Source organism: Triturus cristatus, chromosome 12 (assembly GCF_964204655.1).
Source record: "Triturus cristatus chromosome 12, aTriCri1.1, whole genome shotgun sequence".
Taxonomy (NCBI): domain Eukaryota; kingdom Metazoa; phylum Chordata; class Amphibia; order Caudata; family Salamandridae; genus Triturus; species Triturus cristatus.
This window is the reverse complement of record NC_140595.1, coordinates 436509139-436528564: the sequence shown is the minus strand read 5'-3', so window position 1 is coordinate 436528564 and position 19426 is coordinate 436509139. Positions and strand designations below refer to the sequence as shown.

Sequence of the window (19426 nt, the reverse complement as noted above, 5' to 3'; positions counted from 1 at the left end):
AATTAAGTATATGCTTGGATTCTGATCTAACCTTCTATTTCGAATGAAAGCAATGTTCAAGTATTGAGCTATAAGAGACCTGGTCATTATATTGCTAGGCTATTGCAACGTTGTCAACACTCGCCTCCTAAGTTCATTATCCAGATGTTTCAATGTGTTTCAAGAGTGAGTCTGAATCTGTAAATATTAAAACATACACAGTCTGTCAAACGGATTCAAGTGGCTCCCGATGTGTTCAGATTTGAAGGGATTCTTGAAACCTTCAGACAAAGGAAAAACACTACGCATAATGTAGAAAGCTAAGGTGGGCAAACATTCATACAATTTCACTAGTCAACATTTAAGCATCAAAGGCAAAGCAGCATGCTTCTTGGAGTATGGGGCCACAGGATCTGGAATTCTATCACTTAAAAGCAGCACAGTGAAGTTTTTTATTAACCAAATCATTCAAATAAGCTGTGTAAGGTTTATTTGTTTGACAAAATAGAATGACCAAAGAATACAGGCTAGAGAACAAGCCCAGCATCTGGGCCAAACACAAACTTATGTTATGTCATATCAGGTTATGTAAAGTTATTTTGTAATACTTATTTTATTGCAAAAAGGAGGGTGCTTCACTTTTCTGGGATCAGGAAGCTAAATGTATGAGATGGATTTTTTGATGTGAGGAGCTTTCAAAAGAAGTGGTACTGATGATGTGCATTGTTTTATATAACAGAAATGATGGGAGCCTGCCAATGAACATCCAGTGGGCCATAGCCAGTATCTTAAGGTCAATCCCCTGCATGACTAGAATATGACTAGAATCCAGTGCCTGGGTCATTGACCTCGAGAAATGTTGTGCCTTCCTCTCAGAGCCATGAGCTGGTGGACCATACAGTTCTGAAGACACTAATGATGAATTAAGAATTTTTGTTGCGCCACTGGCATCCAGCCATTCGTGGCTTCCTGGGCCACCTCCGATGGGTGGAACCACGCAGTGGTGCAGGAGCAGGTCGGAGCTGAGGAGAGCCGTTGGGGCCACCGCCCTCACTATCTAAACGTACCTGTAGGCTGTTGCTAGCGGTATGATGTCCCATGTTGCCATTCTCTCTTCTGGGGATGCTGAGACTCAGAATTCCCTCTACAGGAACCTATCCTGTCCAAGCTAATATGGCCGGCTTGTTTTTTTCACTTATCAGTCTCTCCCATCCAAAATGGTGGCACCCATTTTTGCATGCAATTTCCTGTTTCCAGGGTATATAAAGGAGCCAGTGCTTTCCTCCTTGTGTCGCTAGTGTTAGCTGTGTTTTCTCGCCCCCAGTTCCTGTCCAGAAGATATTGTCTTTATAAGAGTTTTTAGTTTCCTGCGCTTCCAGTCCATCTCCCTGGTCTTTTTGCCTCCTTTTCCATGCTGTCTTGCCCCAACCTCCCTGCTACCGGAGTCTCGCTGTCACCTAGATGTTTTTTTACACTAGGGCATTTTCTTCCATTGGGGCCCCTTTCTGAAGGCACTTCCTGCTATGTACTACCTAGTGTTGGCAGCATCGTGGCTACTAGAAGGGGGTCACCCTTATCTCTGGCAGATAAAGACAGTCAAAGCCAAGGCTCTCCAGTCTACCCGTTGTCAGCATTGTCCAGACTGGCGTTCAAATCTTGACAATGTTAAGATCTAGAGAAGGCGTGCAGTAGTAGTGTGGTATTGAGGTGCTATTTTATATATCTAGGGATTCAACGTTTACACAGAACAGCAGAATAAAAATGAACATTTGCACAGCAGTTGTTCTCTCTATGTTTATTTGCCTCCTAACATTCTGTTGGCACATGTTGGCCAGCATTTCAACACTCCTGTTGACTATCCAACTGGATCTCCCTTAGAAGGAAAGCATTATTTCATTAGTATCTGTGTCACCATTCAATCAATCAATCATAAAGCTTTATTCGACAAGAAAATGTCATAAAAGCACAATCAAATACACAATAAAAAAAGAAAGAAACCAATAAGGAAAAATTAATAGGAAATAAATATTCATTCGTTAAAAAGACAATAAAATCAGATTAAAAGTGAGAAGACTAAAAGTGATAAGCTCATTACCAGTCTATAATACAATGTGCAAATAGTAGCAAGGGAGTTTACATTTGTATGGGTTGAAACAAAAGCTTTCTATCAAGTGGCTTTGTGATAGTCACCATTCATAACTGCATGTTGTAGCATAGACTATCAACGGTGGTGGATGAATCCAGGAAACTATTTCCAGTGCCCGTGAACCCATGTGCAGAATTCTGCAGATAAGCTCACCCTGCATCTGGCCCTCAGTCTTGAGTATTGATTAAATCAGGCTACTTAGTTAAATAAATGTTGAGGTGAGGTTGAGGACCGCTAACTGGAATTTTGGTTTCCACTAGATTCAGTTTTAGTTTTCTGATACAAATCTGCGGGTTGATGGCCTACTCATAGTTTCCCAGTGTTCCTAGGGTAGAGATCAATGTGGAGTACAAAGTCATAAATATATGTTTTTGGGCGTGAATGAGCCCCTGCAGGTAGCACCCACCTCAAACAGATACCCCCTTGACATATTAGTCACAGAAACAGTTTTCTGACAGTGTGTAGTACAGCCATCAGAATACGAATGTTAAATATATGCCTTGAGGTTTGAAATGTATTTAAAAATAGTAAAGTTTCCAAACAGTGATGGTCAACAGTAAAATTCTTGTTTTCTTTTCCATGACAACCATTCTCATCTATTTTTATTTAGCTCTGTATAAAGTCACAACTATTTCTTTATTGACAGCAAAGACATGTTTCTCAGAACACTTTCCATTATCAAGGCTATTGGTTCAGTGGTACACTGTGGAGCAACAGAATGATAGTTTTGAAAGTGACAAGACCCAGACGAAGCACAGAGGCACAGCTGAGCACAGTTTGATGTCTTAGTAAGGGTCCTCCCATCTGATCAGAGAGTTGGGGCTCGTATACAACTGTTTTCAATGCAACCAAAGATGAAACTGAAAACAATCAAAAACTGACTGTTGTTCCTAATGCTCCAATCATTGCTATCTAATTTCTTCCCTTTTAAGACTATTTTACGTTTCGCTTCAATACATGCTATTGAACCGCTACCTTTGACAATGAGGATGTATTGCCTTATGCACGTTTTGGTTGCCAACTAAAAGTGCTGTGACTATACACATAGCTGATTAAAAATAAATGAAAATAGTGGTCATGAAAAAGAAAACAACCAAACAGTTTTACCAAAGAAAGAATCAAACACTGCAGGTATACTTTGAAAAAGAAGGGCATTAGAGATGATCATTATGGTACTATACTAAAAGGTGGCATAAAGGTTAATTAACAGTGAGCTGTCAAAGAAAATCAACACTGACCCACAGCTTTCATGGAGGGCTCACCGCCATGAGAACTGTGGCAGTGAGGAAACTCCTAATATGCACCACCAGCACCATGATCCCCAGTGGTTGCGGCAGGCTTGTGGCGGTTGTACCGCGACCACCACACTCATAGTGCAACGGTCAGGCCGCCAGTGCAGCTGTTCCCACCATGCCACCGCGTGTTTGGCAGTCAGATAGACCAGCAAACTCGTAATCCACCCCCTAGTCTGTGTAATAGCATCTCAAGTTCAAATGGGTTCCTTTAAAATAGGGGGCAGATTGATTTCCAAAGAGCAGCTTGACTACTATTACTCGAAGCAACACAGAGCTGGCAACTTGCTGATTATGGTAATTATCTTTAACTCAGCCACCCAGGTATGAAAGACTCTGTCAACATTTGAACTAGTTCAAGATCTTTACAGTTTTAAAATTCAAGAATTCTGTCAGGGAGTTACAACTTTCTTGAGAATAAGTTGCTAAAAATGTCAAAGCTGCAGGTGCCATGAAATCCTGGAGTATATTAAAAAGCTCCTTTTGTGAGTACAGTATAATTTTTATTGTAGGATATCTGAAATCGCTGGTGAGAACCAGGGCCTGCTTGGAATTTTAATTTTTCTAGGGGAAGGTGGCACTCATAGTCCCAAAGTATGTTCCTAATGTGCTCTCCTTTCGATGAATTATAACCTGCTTACTACACTTGACATATTTTACATGTGATTCTTCCTGCTTCAAGGTTATTACTTTTTAAACTTTCTTTTAATGTATATTTATATGGGATGTGTATATTTATTGTGACTTTTATGGTTTTTACATTGTAAAACCGAATAAAGTTTTATGGAATTGAAATGAGTACAGTGTTTCAAACAAGGACTACTGTGGTAAGACATCTTCCACTCTGAATTAGTACTCTATTGAGGCAAGGATATTGTACATTTATTATTTTTCAGCCTTTTGTTAATTAGAGAACCACTTATGTTCCAATTGGCAAGTTCACAAATTTAACATGGAAATTAGTATTATAAAACCGAGGGGCATCTTTTTCAAGAGAAAAAACAGCATTGGCTTTATAAAGGGTGACCATATAGCGAAGCAGTCTTGATTCTGTAGATAGCATCAGATATGGACAAGTTTGGATCATATGTTGTAAGTTCTCTTTAATTTGAGCATGGAAGGCATCGAGGACAAGACTGCTTGCATCAGCATCAAGTGTGAGAGACTGCATTGGCACATCCAACAAGTCTCAAAATGTGTTCCTAGTGAGAACTTGCACAAGCCTTGGCTTGGCAGGCATGCTGTATTGCTAAACCAATTACCAACATGTCGATAGGCATTGTAACCCATGTTACTTCACATTCTGCCTGCCTCTGAAACACTTTACCTGGGTTCGCATAGCTCTGTAAAATAATAATCAGAAATTGATTATGTACCATAACTCTGCCCCTAAGTGTGACCCAGGTTAAGCTATTATAATAGTGTTAGTGGTCAGATTGCAAATGTTAGATGATGAATTTCTTATCTCTTCTGTGTCAATGTTCCTTAAAACTATTATAAGATTCAGGATCTCCATGAATTAGATTATTTTTAAATGGTAACATTTTGTCTTTTAAAGTTTGTTGTCTTTTGCCATGAATGAAATGTTATATATGTGTGCTTTTATGGTTTTGTTTTTAAAATCGAATAAAGCTGTTTCTGACTTTCTTTCTGAATAGTGTTAGTGTGGGACTGGACTTACTGCCACCCTCAGCTTTTGAATTTATTCTTGAGTCCTTATGCCATTCTATAGCATGTGGCTACCAATGTGCTTCCCACCATATTTTTCAATTCTTGGTTTTCCCCAGTGACAGTGGATGTGTTAGGGGTTGACTCTTTACTCCCACATGGGGCAGTCCTTATCCCAGCAGTTTGGGCCTCTGAGTGATTTACTCCTTTCCTGCACCATTTGCACTGCGAATTGGGGACAGGGTTTGGTTTTTCGATTCTCTGCCCTCTCTGCAGTCTGTGCCTAAACGTGTTATATATTGTCCTGATTTGGAGTTTAAATTTTAACTTCTCCAGTGTTCATGAAGCCTTCTCTTGTCCCGATGATGACCCTATACATTTTGCTTGGTTTGCAAAACTATTGACATGTAAGGCAACACATTCATACTGAGGGTTATATTTACAAGCCCCTATCGTTACGGGAAAGTCACTTTTTTTTTACGTTACTCTCGCGATTGGGGCTTCGCCTTATTAACTACGTGGCGTTATGCCACTTAACGTGTTTTAACACCGCCTTGTAAATAAGGCACTCTTTCACACTATACTTAGCTTGAAAAGGGCGGGCAATGGGTGTTGCAGTGGACATTGCGCCCCAACACCCATCAATTTTGACATTGCCCCATATTTACAACGGTGCCGTAAATATGGAGCAACGTCAGAATTAAAACCAGGGAATTCCTGGTCTCAACAGGGAGAAACGAGGAGAAATGCTTTATTTCTCCTTGTTTGTGCTGTTTTTATGTGTGCTGCATTGTGCACCACACATAGAAACAGCAAAATGCCATGTATGATAGTTTATGTGCAGGAAGGTGCCATGCGTTGGCGCTAGGCAGCTAAATTTAGCGCCAGCGCAGGGAGAAACCCAGGTGTGTGCCGCATTCTTGCGATTACAGCGCATCCCTGGGTTCCGAAAGTGACAGAGTATGGCGTTAGCCTTTTTGGCTTAACGCCACACTCTACCTTGTAAGTATGCCCCTAAATGTCTATAAATGCAGAGTGGAGGATTTGAACTATATGGACTTAAACAATTGAACACTCATCAATTACATTCTGTATGGTCTGTCGCCATTTTTCTCTTTTCTGATCACATATTGGGCTGTAAATATTTTTAGCACTGGCACCATAAGTTCACTTTTAACACGGAGCACGTCTGTGACTCATGATTATATATTTTTTTAACGATGTAGTCTTGATGAACTTTATTTACACAATTCACATTTTATTCATTTCTTTACATGGTCATTTTTTCTTTCATTAATTGCTTTATGATGTATTGACTATGTTACATGATTGACTATACTATTGTAAAGTGATATCTCATGTGCACATTGTATGCGCACCACACTTGACAGCTGGACCATAGGGCTAAAAACTAGGACAGTCTATGAATAGCGGAAATCATGGGCCCTTAATTGCCGAAAAGGCCACTTACAGACATTTTCACTCGCTAACACCAGGGTGGGAAACTGGAGCAGAATCTATCATTCCCAGAGTACTTCCACTTTTATCAGGGGACTTTCATGGTTCAACTTGGAATGCCACAGTATTTCTGGGCGGCAAAATGACTGATATACGAGGTATAAGTAATGAACACCATTTTTTTGTTGTTGTTGTTTTTTAGAGCTTTATATAGCGCGAACTTGACCCGAATCGGGTATCAGAGCGCTTTACATAGCACCAGTTGCGTTACATTAGGACACATTGCATTGATACTTACTCGATAAAAACTCCAGCCCTACTTACCTAGCCTGTGGTTGTTCCAAATTCATAGCTTCTTCTGGGGAAAAAAGAGAAACTTCAAAAGTGTGACATTTGAAAAGAGACAGCCTCGAGGCAGGATTGTTCTGAGAATGTGTCATTTTTTGTGTTCAAGGCGACTGCGAACATTAGTTCTTCTTGCTCCGAAGCTCTTTCTCATTTTCCTTTTTCCTTGCATTGAATACAATTAGCCTCCTCGTTTCTCTTAATCTTCGCCATCTGCAGATGAGCTCTGCCACATTTCAATTAATTATTAATTATTGACTGCGGATGATTTGTTGGTGTCATTCGGCTGCAGCTGTTCCTGATCAGGCGCCTCTGTGAGGAAATGATTGCGCGTTGCCGCCCACACTCCTGTCTGCGTGCCCGGCGCGTTTCTCACTGCCGCTCGCGCCTTTCCTGATGAGGAGTGTGTGCATCGACTATAATGATAGATCTCTTCTCTTTTTGTGTAGTTTTTAATTGCTTTGTTTACGCACTCGAAGGCCTCCTTATGCATAATGCACAGAGGCTGATCAGCAAACCCCTGCAAGGAGCCAACAAGCTATTAGTGCACGACGCCTGCAGCGGCGTCGCCAGGGGTGGCGATGATAGAGGGAATGGTCAGGGGTGATTCCGGCTGGGTTTGAGCCTGGCACACATCTCAGGGTATTTTTTTCCTCAAATGATTCCCGTCTTGCAGAATGTATTCATGTTCTATCTCTGCCATACATTTGTGCCTTGAGATCCTCACGGGTATGTAGTGCGCTCTACAAATGTTTGATTGATTGTGCATAAATTCAGTAGTGTTTTGAAATAGTCGTAAACACCAAACCAGGTTTAACATAGATATTTTATCAAGCCTATTCTGTGTTCTGCCATGTCTATAAATATCCATCTCTGATCCATAGTATAACCTCCTCCATATGCTCCCATGCTAAGTGAGTGATGGCTGCTTATGCCAAGTGTATCTGCTGCTATGAACAGACAGGCACGACAAATGATTTTGCAGGAGCCTGGTAACCAAGATCATGCTGAACCCCACATGTCATGGAACCCCTTCCTAAGTTAAAACATGTACCCAGGGAAGGAGAAGAGATGCCAGGTACAGCATCTGATGCCATCCGTTGATTTTAGCCATGTTACAAGTAATGAATAAACAGGACAGGCTTGCATCAAAATCTAATGCTAGATTTTTAAGCACAGCCCTGGGGCCCTGTGAGAGGATAAGCCTGGGGGATTATGTCGACTGACCACACCCCCTTCTCACGCTCCTATGTACAGCAGTTCTAAGTAAATAAATACATTTACCGGAGAGCAAGGCTGGACTGGAAGCCTGAGGGAGGCCTGGCAATTTTGTCAGACTGGCACCCACCTGGGTAGGGTGTGGGTGGGGGCGAGGGGTAAGCGTGAAGCACTGCTGCTTAACAAAACCGGCCCCCAGCACTGCTGCTTTAATTACTGGGGGTCGATATTGCAGCAACACTGCAAAACCGGCCCCCAACGCTCCAACACTGCCCCCCACCCTTCCAGCCTCCTGGGCAAATGTCTAATGCCCGCTACGGCCAGTCCAGTCCTGCCAGAGAGCCCTGACTTTCCTCACTCAAGGTCATCTTATGATTTTGGATGGATTTGCACTTGTACTGCTTGAAATACATTGACCTTCCTTTCGATGTTTGCCCTGGGATTGATACTCAACTTTGCCTCTGTTGGCCTTGGCTTCTCTACATGATAATGCATGAGCTCCAGGAATTCATGTATGTTTAGCTTTGTTTATTGAAGAAGCGTTTTCAGTGTTAAAGGGCCAACCAAGAGCTGCATGCTGGAGTTTAGCAGCTGTTGCTTAAGATATTCTTCTGGTTGTACTGGGAAATTGAAATAGTTTGATGGAGGCCCTCAGACTGTTTCCCAGGGTTTGATGTCAGACTGGCACTGCTTGAGTGCAACTGGGACTCCTATATTTAAAATGTGAAATGGCTGCTCCTTCCTTCAACTTCAACTTGCTTAGCTCTGTAGTTCAGCTTATGTTGCTTGAGTTTGGATGGTGCACCTGGAATTTGCTAAATGCTTCTGGAGGTGTGTTTGTGGTGGCTTGGTGATTATTGTTCACAAGTGTATGTTTCTGCCATTTGTCATTATCTGGTAGCGTGGAAATGAATTAGCACTTATGGAATTTAGCTTGTTTTGCTGGAAATGACCTAACGGGGCTCTACATAGGACGTGCTTCCGATGTTTAATACAGTGGATGCGCTTGGAGACTGCAGTGCTTTATCTGGAGTAGGGAAATTGCCATTGATCCCAGAAAACCTGGAATTTTTGGTGACACTTGAACTGTGAGAGTGCTTCTTGTAATTCTGTGGCACACTAGAGGAATCCCTGACCAAGGACAGACGTACACAACGCTGCTTATAACATCACTGATCAAGGAGGGACTGTAGGGTATAGAGTAAGTTAGAGCAGACGTGTTCAATTTAGTTCCACAATTGCCAGAACCATTCCTTATTTTAGTATATAAAAAATGAAATAATTGATCATACAATGAATCTCACATGGAATCATTGACGTGGCCAATTTGTGTTCTGAAAAGGCTCATGCAGTAGTAGAATTTGTATAACCGCAGCTAAGAGAAAAAATATTTTGTTTCTAATCCATCAAAACCTTTGATATTTTAAGAGGGTCTCAGGCCTTCATGTATGTGGATTTTGGACCTTAGTGCAACAGAATCTTCTTGCTAAGGTAAATACTGTATTATTTTTACCAGTTAAATTCCAGCAGGTTTGACCTGCCAAAATGTAGCAAGCGATGATTTATTTAATGCACATGGTATTTACCAGGTATGGTAAATACAACCCAATTTGGAATGTTGCTTAAATGTAATCAGACCTGATGGTCTCTGCCACTGCAGCAAATTTTGAAAGTAGAGCATGAAATGTGACAATTTGTTATGCGATGACACTCACACTATAACGGTATGTGATGTGTGTCCTACACCACTTCATGATTGCATAAAGGACTTGACTATATAACACATCCGAATGTATTTAAAAAATCTCCTGAGTTAAAATTTTAATTCAAAGACAGCGTGATGGCACAACAGGTTGAGGTTCTTGGTGTACTTCCTTCAAGAGAATCAAGGTGCAGTTTCTCTTTGAGAAGATGCATATATAATTTCTCAATCATTCCTGCATCCTGATGGAGTCTGCATAGGATGGAGTCTGTCAGAAGGACCTAACCAGCCCTAAAGACTGGCATCCTTATGTGGTGGTCCAACTTGTTGCCCAGATACTGTCCTCTCAAATTTTTGGAACAAGCACCCCTGAACCGTGTGGCCCTCATGAACTACTGAAGTGGTGCCAGCTCTCCCTAGGGGACAGCTACAGGTAACAATGCTCCCCTATTCTTCCTCCTCCTCTTCCTCCTCCCTCCCTCCCTCCCTCCTTTAGGCACCCCTTCCATCTACGAGGCCAATCCTACTTATACATAACATATGCTGAAAGCAGACCCTCCCAGGTCATGCATGGTGGACTTCCACCTAACAGAATAATAGAGAAAATGCATCCAGGGCATTCACTATCCCTGATAAATACAATCATCTGTGGCCTGGCGCTATTCACCCCATGAGAAGAGTTCCTTACACACGCCAGCTCCATAATCTTCAAATAGCTACTGTATCGAACACTGTTCGCTACTGCTGCCTGTAGACAGATCATGCAAGAACCATCCAGAGTCTACACTCCACTGACTGGTGCAGTTTAAAAGAGGCAGTCTTCTCAGTCCAATGAGGCAGACAGGAACACTGTCCTAGTCCGTTTTGTACTGAGACTTTCCAAATTGAACACTCAAACCCTGCCTTTTCTGATTTCTCTGTGCAACCATGTTTCAAGCCATTTCTTTCACAGACCTGCACTATGAAAGGGCACCCACTTATGCACTAAAGTGACTAGAGGAGGAAACCTCCATTGAGTACAATAAAAGGGTGATGGTGCTATTTCTCTCTCTCTCTCTCTCTCTCTCTTCAGATGTGTTGCTTTATTTGCAGACATACTTGTACCTCACTGATCCTCGCATAACGTAACTAACTCATAAAATAATTGGTCTGTAACCTAGCCATCATGTTCTGATCATACAAGTCAGTGCCTATTTCCTCATTTATGTACAGTTCATTAATAAAGTTAATATTGGCATCTTTTGTTTTATTTCAAATTATCTTTATAGAATTTTATGAAAAAGAAGGTAAAAAAGAAGAAAATAAGAGGATCATAACAGGAGTTGGTAACATGGTCAAGTATCACAATGTACATAAAATGGTATGTCAAATGATCATAAAGCAATTACTGGCAATAGATGTACATCTTGACAATAAAATAACCTCTTAATCACCAGCTCAAGAGAGGATGAAAAGATTGAATGAGTAAAGGAAAGAGGAAAAGAAAACCAGAAGGGGAAGAGAAAAGACAGAAGAGACTGTCCAGAGCCTCGAGCCCTATACTTAACGTAGCATAATACAGCAACTATCTGGCAAGCACAATTTTCATAAATGTAAAGCCCACATAGAAATTATCGTTCAAAATAAAGAGTTTCCTTGGGGATAACGACAATGTTAGCTTCGGACATAGAGTCAGGCGTGTGTCCTGTGGTGGCACTATGGTTAAAGACCTGTTTCATAGTAGGACCTAATTGAACTAAAAAGGATTTATAGAAGGTTGCCGTCAAACCATCTGGCCCTGGCGCTTTATTCTCTTTGAAGGACCTGACCGCCTTCTCTATCTCCGAGCTATTGATTTCCATACCTAACATGGCAGAATCCACTTCTGAGAGTTGTGGCAGATTGAGATCACAGAGGAAATCAGTGCACCTCTCACTGTCAAAAGTCTGATTATTTGAATACAGGTCTTGATAAAATTGTTTAAAAGTACTGAGAATGCCATTATGTGTCGTATGAGTTTGATTATTGGCATCTTTGATTGAAGAGATGACATGTTGGTTTTGTCTATGTTTAAGATATGAAGCTAAAAGTTTCCCTGCCTTGGTGGCCTCACATACATTCAGAGCTTTAAATGTATTAATCCACACCCCTGACGTTCACTTAATATCTTATTGTACTCATATTTCTTCTGTGTCAAAGTCAGCAATAGACTAGAATCATTTAAGGAAGCAATGTGGGCAGTCTCTAAATCTCTAATTTCTCGTTCTAGCTGGAGTAGTCCTTGGTTCAGGCGTTTATTTATTTTTGTTTTTATTGCAATGACTAGCCCCCTTACAGTGGCCTTCAATGCATCCCAGTGTATATTTATATTAGTATCAGTCACCTTGTTATGTCCAAGATAGTCTGTAATGGCCTCCGCAATCTTCTCTCTGTCCTCAGGGTCTGACAAGACATCGTTGTTAAACCGCCATCTTTTAGGAGTTTGTTCCTTGTGACTTCCCGTTAATTTAAGAGAAATGCAAGAATGGTCAGAAATCAACCTTGGGGCTATATCAGTAGACTCGATGAGGCAGGTGTATGCCCCAGAAACAAGGATATAGTCAATCCTAGTGTACGAGTTGTGAGGGGCCGAATAGAAAGTGTAATCCCTTGTGTCTGGGTGCTGGAGTCTCCAGGGATCTTTGAGATTAAGTTTAGAGCAAATAGTTGTGAGTACTGCGTGTGAGCTCGTGGATTGATAATGGCAGTTGGACTGCCTGTCAATTATCGGATCCAAGGGTAGATTAAAGTCTCCTGCCATTACTATAAGATCTTCCTATGGTATACTATCTAACCTGTCTGAAACGCTGGACCAAAAGGAGGGATCATCCGTGTTAGGACCATATATATTGACCACGTGTAATAAATCCTCGCCTCTCCTCAAGTGAGTGATCAAAAAACGACCTTCATTGTCATGTGTATAGGATTCTAGCGTTATGTTAGCTGATCTCGAAATCAAGGTAATAACACCTCGTTTCTTCTTATCAGCTGGAGAGCATGCCATTTGCGAAATCCAGTTACATTTAATGAGTTTATTGTCATCCTCAGAAAGTTTTGTCTCTTGTAACATCACAATGTCACTTTTTGTCTTGGCTAAATACTCAAAGACCTTACGTCTTTTCACAGGGTGAGTAAGACCTTTAACATTTAGAGACACTAGCTTCAAATCGCTCGATAGGGCACATTGTTTGTTAGTGGCCATCAGGAACGGTTTCAAATGGTGATCTCAATAAGTATGGGTCTTGACATAGGAACAAATGCGAATATTTTAAATACCACATAGCAGGGCTCATATGACAGCCATCAAAATCATATATCTTCAACAGCATAATAAACTTGAAGGCCAGATATTCACATCCCGAAAATTGTACTAGGGATCCAGGGCACCAGACATGTCTAGCGAGTAGAAGAAGCCAGGAAAGGAGAAGAATGAAGGAAAAGGAGAAAAAGGAAGAAAAGAAAAGAAAGAAAAGTAGATGGAGAGCAGCCAAAGAATCAAATATAAAATCAGTGAAAACGTTATTGAGATCTTGGGCGCTCTCAACCCAATCACCCCCCTTCCCCTCCCTCCCCACCCCAACCTGAATACTTAGCATGTGGGAGGTGCGACGACAGGAGTGTCCACCCGCACTGCAGGGGAAACAACATAATCAGATCATATGCAGAACTTCCCAATATCTAACTATCAACCAACCTTCGGCTAATATACAAGCCTAAATAGAAACAATTACCATCACAACCAATAAAGGACGTGTACATAATATCAAATTACTTATGAATAGATACAATACACCGGATCTACTGAAGGGAACAATGTTAAAAGGTACAATGGAATCAACACTCGCATTACGCCGGACCTGGCGAGGACTTCCTCTTACTGGCATAGAGCTGTGATGAATCCATGTCCTGAGTAGGAGGGCCTTCTAGATAATTCGCAAGGTCTCTGGGATCGTTGAAAAAAAGGTGTCTTCCACCATCAGTGATCTTAAACCTAGTAGGGCCAACAAAAGAAAACTGGATATTTTTGCTCCTCAACTTGTCCCTTAGGTTCAGGAAACCCCTACGTGTATCAACAGTTGGCTTCGAAAAATCTTGGGTAAAAATAATTTTTTGACCCTTCCAGATGAGTTGATGGTTTTTCCAGGCATAGCTAAGTATTGCTTCTACCTGTTGAAATCGCAGAGGTTTACAGATGATTGGACGGACCCCCTGCCGTGGTGAGGATTTAAATGAAGGGATTCTGTGTGCTCTGTCTAATTCAAAAGGATGATCAAACGTTATGCCAGTAAACTTAGGAATCCAATCCTCTAGAAAGGCTAAACAAGAGCCTAGAGCCTCCTCCGATCCCTCCGGAACACCAAGGATTCGGATGTTGCCTCTTCGATTACGGTCTTCCAACTCAGCTGTCTGTCTCATGAGCATAGACGACACATTCTTCAAGGATTTTGCTTCATTACATGACTTGGTTACAATGTCCTCAACATCACTGATCCTCTGTTCAGCTACAGAAAGTCTGTTGTTCACAGTGTTCATATCTGCTCTAATGGCCGTTATCTCCAGCTGTATAGTCTCTGTTGTTTGTTTGGTTGATTTGGCCAACTCATGGACATCAGCCAGCTTTTTAAGGATCAGGTCCAATGTACTGTTGATATCTGGTTTCACTTTGATGGGTGATTCTGACTGTGAGGGTTCGCCCTTATTTCTTTTGTGCATCAACTTGGAATCGCGGTCAGAAATTTTAAAGATTTTAGAGATGTAGTATCTAAATGGTTAATTAGTTGGTTGTCTGCTTGGTTAATGAAATTGCCTAGAGACTCCCAAAAGCGCCGTGCTGGAAGAAAAAGAATGTCTCAAGAAGGACCCCTATAAAGATAGTAGCGGCTCCCTGTAGCGATGCATGGCCATTATGTGGGTACTTATGAAGCTCCAGTGGGCCAGGTGGCCATAACACATGCTGATTGCCGTTAATTTGCCCAGGTGTGGTAGGACTAGCTGACAGATGGCAGTGTAGCAGTTTGTCGCAGATAAAAGGTAATGACCCAAGTAGGTAGCCGGTGGTAGCAGGTAGTATGGCAGCTTGCACAGATGAGCCCGGAAAAGAGAACAATCCTGTCTCCAGCGTGGTGTGCAGCTCCCTCCCTCCGCAATTCGCACGTAGAGACAAAACTCACAACAGATAGAGCACACTAGAGCATCAGAGCTCAAAGAATGGACCCCAGCAGAGGGGATAAACAGGAATGCCAAGGCCGCTACCAGTTGTTAAATCACGAGCCATGCATAAATTAAATGGCATTCAGATGTTGAAATAGCGCTGTAAGAGGACATCAAACGACTCTCAGGCAGTCCCATGGTACGCGCTGGACTCGCGCTGGTCTCTCGAGGTCAAACGATAATTTTGGATGACAGAGTGTTTGTAAACGTTAGTGTAGCTAGAAGTCCTTCGGTATCGCCGCCATCTTAAAGTCAGGCATGCCGATAAACTAACATACAGCTCGCCAAAGTTACTAAAGATGCTGAAAGTACCGTGACATCAGCGCGAGTGATCAGCTATGCTCCGCAGATAATTGTAGACCTGCAGTAAGACGTCGGGTCAGCCGAACGGGACCATCTCATCGAGACCTTCGGGTAGGCACCATTTTGTTTTTCCTTCGCAGCGCATCGCAAAGAGAATCCTCTTGAAAATCGACTATTTAACCTCCGCAGTCAAATATAGAGGGTTCTCCAAACGCCAGACAATTTACAAAGCGATACCTGCGCTACCGATGCACGATCAGTTGGTCACAGGGCTCGGGAAAGACAGCGTTTTCCCCCGGTCCGACGGAGTGACTAATTCAGGCGGCCATCCCCATTGCCGTCCAAGCCACGCCCCTCAATATTGGCATCTTTTAAATAGTTAATCATCTATTTAAATTCTAGGAATATGGTTACTTCACGTACTAGCACAAATTTATATTTCAATGTATCCTCCATCGCCAGATCTCAGTTGTACACCTACGTGGTAAACAGGCGCAAATGTAGATTCCACATTCACGAAATCCAGATTGGTGGATTAACACTTATGCAGTTGTACGGTTCATATTATTTTAAAATCCAGGAAATATGCCTATTTAGTGTAATTGCCAAATTGGCAAGTTAAAGATTTTGGGAAAAACTGTAGCCTTTTTCTTAAATGAATACTTGCGGAAGGAGGTGCACCTCCTCTAAGTATGTGGGGATAAAATACATATTTTTGCAGGTAGCTTGGCAGCCCAGAAAATATGTGCAAGTTTGCTTCTGTCAGAGGCAGGTGGCTTTCCTTTACGGTAAAGGGCAGGCAGCTCTTCATAATTATTGTGGGTACAGGAAAGAGTTTAATCAGAAGGAAAATAACAATTCAATTCACATTTACACATCTACATATGTAGAATTCTCATCCTGTTGCAAATTCCGCGCTCCTATGTTTTGTTCAAGGGAGTATCCCAGGAGATCTACGGGTGTCATAGGTTTCCATCAGTAGCATAACAATAGCCCCTGCAGGGGCCCCGAGCTCCAGGGGGCCCCAATGGCACTGTTTATGGGTGGCGGGCCCTTGGCCTGAGAGTTCCTGACTGGGTCAGGAGCATTCATGGCCTCCCTCCATGCGCTTTGCAGGGGGACCCCCTCAAGTTTCATTATGCCACTGGTTTCCTGATCAGCTCCCGGGATCAGCTCCTGTGCATTTTGTAAAATGTAAAAACTACGCTAAACGTAAAAGTAACCTTTCAGAAGTATATTTCAGATGTTTCTGCAGGGGCTTTATGAATCGGGTCAATAGTTATGTCTAACCACTAACATTTACATAAGTATTCCCAGAAAGCAGCACTAACTGAATGTCATGTGACAATTCTCAAGGGCCCCTATTCCCCCATACAGAGTTTTCCATAACAGAGAAGTCCACACAGCTGAAAGGAGCAACATGTGCATATTTTCAGTGTTCCATAAGAATGGCAGCAAAAGTCGCATTGACATGAGATTTTTCTCATAAAACGATTTAGTGCACAAACAATGGGTGGAACTCATCTTTCAGCAAGTACTTATCATTTGCATATTACCAAATAAAGTGTCTTGTTTTGATCCTATTAAAACCTTTGTTTCTATCACACTTGAGAATTTCAATTAAAACAGTTGTGCTTTCTTAACTGCTGATAGGTTTTGAAATATTTGTATACTTCATTTAAAGGTATTTAAATTGTGGCGCGTGTTAGAAAAAAAAATGATTTCTTACAGCCTTTCCTTTCACCCTCCCTGTACCCCTAGCAAGATTGTCAGATAGTTTACCTAACAAAACTCTGTAACTTTTCAGACAGAGAAAGAAAAGAATACACGAATCTCCATGATAAAAAACATAAGCAACATCTTGTCAGACGACATGGCCTGACATTCGACCGCTGTCTTTGAACACAAAGCAAATTGACAAGATAAAAAAATTAAAGACATCTTTACTGCTCATTCACGGGAAGCAGCACCCCCCAACCTTACTGTCAGTACCTATATCAGTCACAGATTTCCAAGCCTATTCCTGATAGTAAAGTTGTCAGTGTGGAAATGCCATCATAATTTTTTTAATTCTGCATCTGATTAATGCCCTTGGCCAGGACACAAATCCACATTTTCTTCTTCGTAGTCAGGATTGGGAATTGTTCTTTGCAAGTGGAGTATTTATGCAGTGGAATAGAATGATTATGCGTAAGTACTTTTAGAATCTCCACTATAGCCACGCATCTAAGATAGCAGTGGACTCTGCACTGAGGTTCTATGTGGTTAACTATTAGTTCATGTATGTACTGTCACCTCTAGCCCAAATATATTACAGCTGTAGACAGCCAAGTAGGTAACACATTCAATCTTAGTCATAGAACCACATCAACCTACAATGCATAAGCAACATACCTAACCATCTACCCACGGAAAGGAACATTTTTATAATTCCAAGTCTAAGACTAAACAATACCAGTGTCTAAAATGAAGTTTAGAAAGTACAAAAAACATTCAATTCGTGCAGCACGTCAATGTTAAATTTATTTTTGGGGTTTATATACATTCTGTAATGAGTTCAGCAATAACTAGTAACAATATACTTTTCAGCAGTCACAACCTGAGTTATAAAAAAGTATTTTCTGCCATGTTTTTTCAACATGGGTACAAAGTTATCAAGGTTGGAGTTTCTATCCATACATAGTAAATCTAATATGTTGGTCTAATGTATCATTTGGCCGAAAGCTTTTTAGAAGGTGTATATTTTTCAAATGTTACTACCTGTGCTCAGTCGATGAGTGGATGGGGAGAAAGCAAGACCCACAGGGACAATTTTTTAGTCTACCAGTTTTTCAGCAAGGAAGTCTAGGATACACTAATAGCTAAAATGTGGCTTTCTGAGAGTCCTTCTCTAAAGGAATATGAAGAGTTTTTTGGGTCTACAGCTGCTATGACCATTATGTGTACCTCAAACTTGGTGAAATGTGGTGTAATGGCCAAAGCGACCGACTGTGGAACTGGAGAATCAGGTTTGAGTTTCGGCACAGGCTCAAGATCCTGTGATTCTGGGCAAATCATTTAATCTCACTGTGCCTAAAAATCTAAAAATGAATCTGTCCTTGTGTAATGCAACTGGTGCTCATGTAAAGTGCTCCAATACCTTAAGGTCAAGTTTGCGCTCTATAAAAACTGGATAAAAAAATCCTGTGGGTATTTTAGTTTTCACATAACTCATTGTTGAAGCTTTAAAATGGAGTAGAAGTAACTTTGGCAGTGCTTCATTACTATCTGACGTATGGACAGTCTGATACTGAAGTAAAATATAAATTTGACCAAGAAAATGTAAAGTTAGAATTGCTACGAGTGATTTTGTTTTTTATCGCAAAGGCATCTTAAATATTCATCTGGACTAGCTATAATCATTTCCACACTTTAAATCCAAAACCATGCAATAACAATTGGTAAAAAAAGTAACCGTGATTCAGTGTGTACAGTGTTTGTAGAAAACAACCTCTCATAATCTCCTTTTGTGTCCTAGGTACAGGAGCGACCAGTGCCAGTGACCGCCTGCTCTACCTGTTGCTTTTAATACTCCATAATCTTGTACAGTTAATAGTAAATCACTGATTGACTTTTTCATCTCGATAGCCAAGCAACTCGCCAATCGACCAACCAAACCAACAAAAACCTGCAACGTAAACCTTGCTAAAAACAACAGTTTTGATGGTGAACAGGGAAAGACTGACAGCAGCATGAAATATTCTACAAGGAGAAAAAAAACAATATTTTTGCAGAGGTGACTCACAAAGAAACATAATTAAAATGCATCTCCTTTCAAAGTAATATTATTCAAACTGTGCTGGATGTACCGCACTATGATTTTTTGCCTTTTAAGCCCTCCAGACTCGTTTGAGTGTCCTCCTGTCTATCTTTCTTTTTTGCACGAACTGTCGAGCAGTAACCTTGGGAACACAAGTAAAGAGTCGGCGTCAAAAACTTTCCATGAAAGAGAAATATTTTTTGTAGGTTTTTTTTGTTTCAGTTTTTTGATCTTCTCTCCCCAGTTTTTATTTTTAAATTAAATTATTTCTTTTCAAGACATGTTTT

General features: G+C 41.2%; 1 protein-coding gene across 2 annotated transcripts in view; it reads left to right on the top strand.

Annotated features, from left to right (window-relative positions):
- The window catches only part of VSTM2B (V-set and transmembrane domain containing 2B), a 185884-nt gene extending 166807 nt beyond the window's left edge, over window positions 1-19077 (top strand). The window contains exon 5 of one of the 2 annotated variants that reach the window (XM_085639924.1): window positions 18864-19077. In XM_085639924.1, the coding sequence (XP_085496050.1) occupies window positions 18864-18946 (83 nt within the window). In that variant the 3' untranslated portion in view covers window positions 18947-19077. Of the gene's footprint in view, window positions 1-18857 lie in introns of both variants that reach the window. The other variant, XM_085639923.1, reaches the window with a different exon arrangement.
- Window positions 19078-19426: the final 349 nt, after the last annotated feature.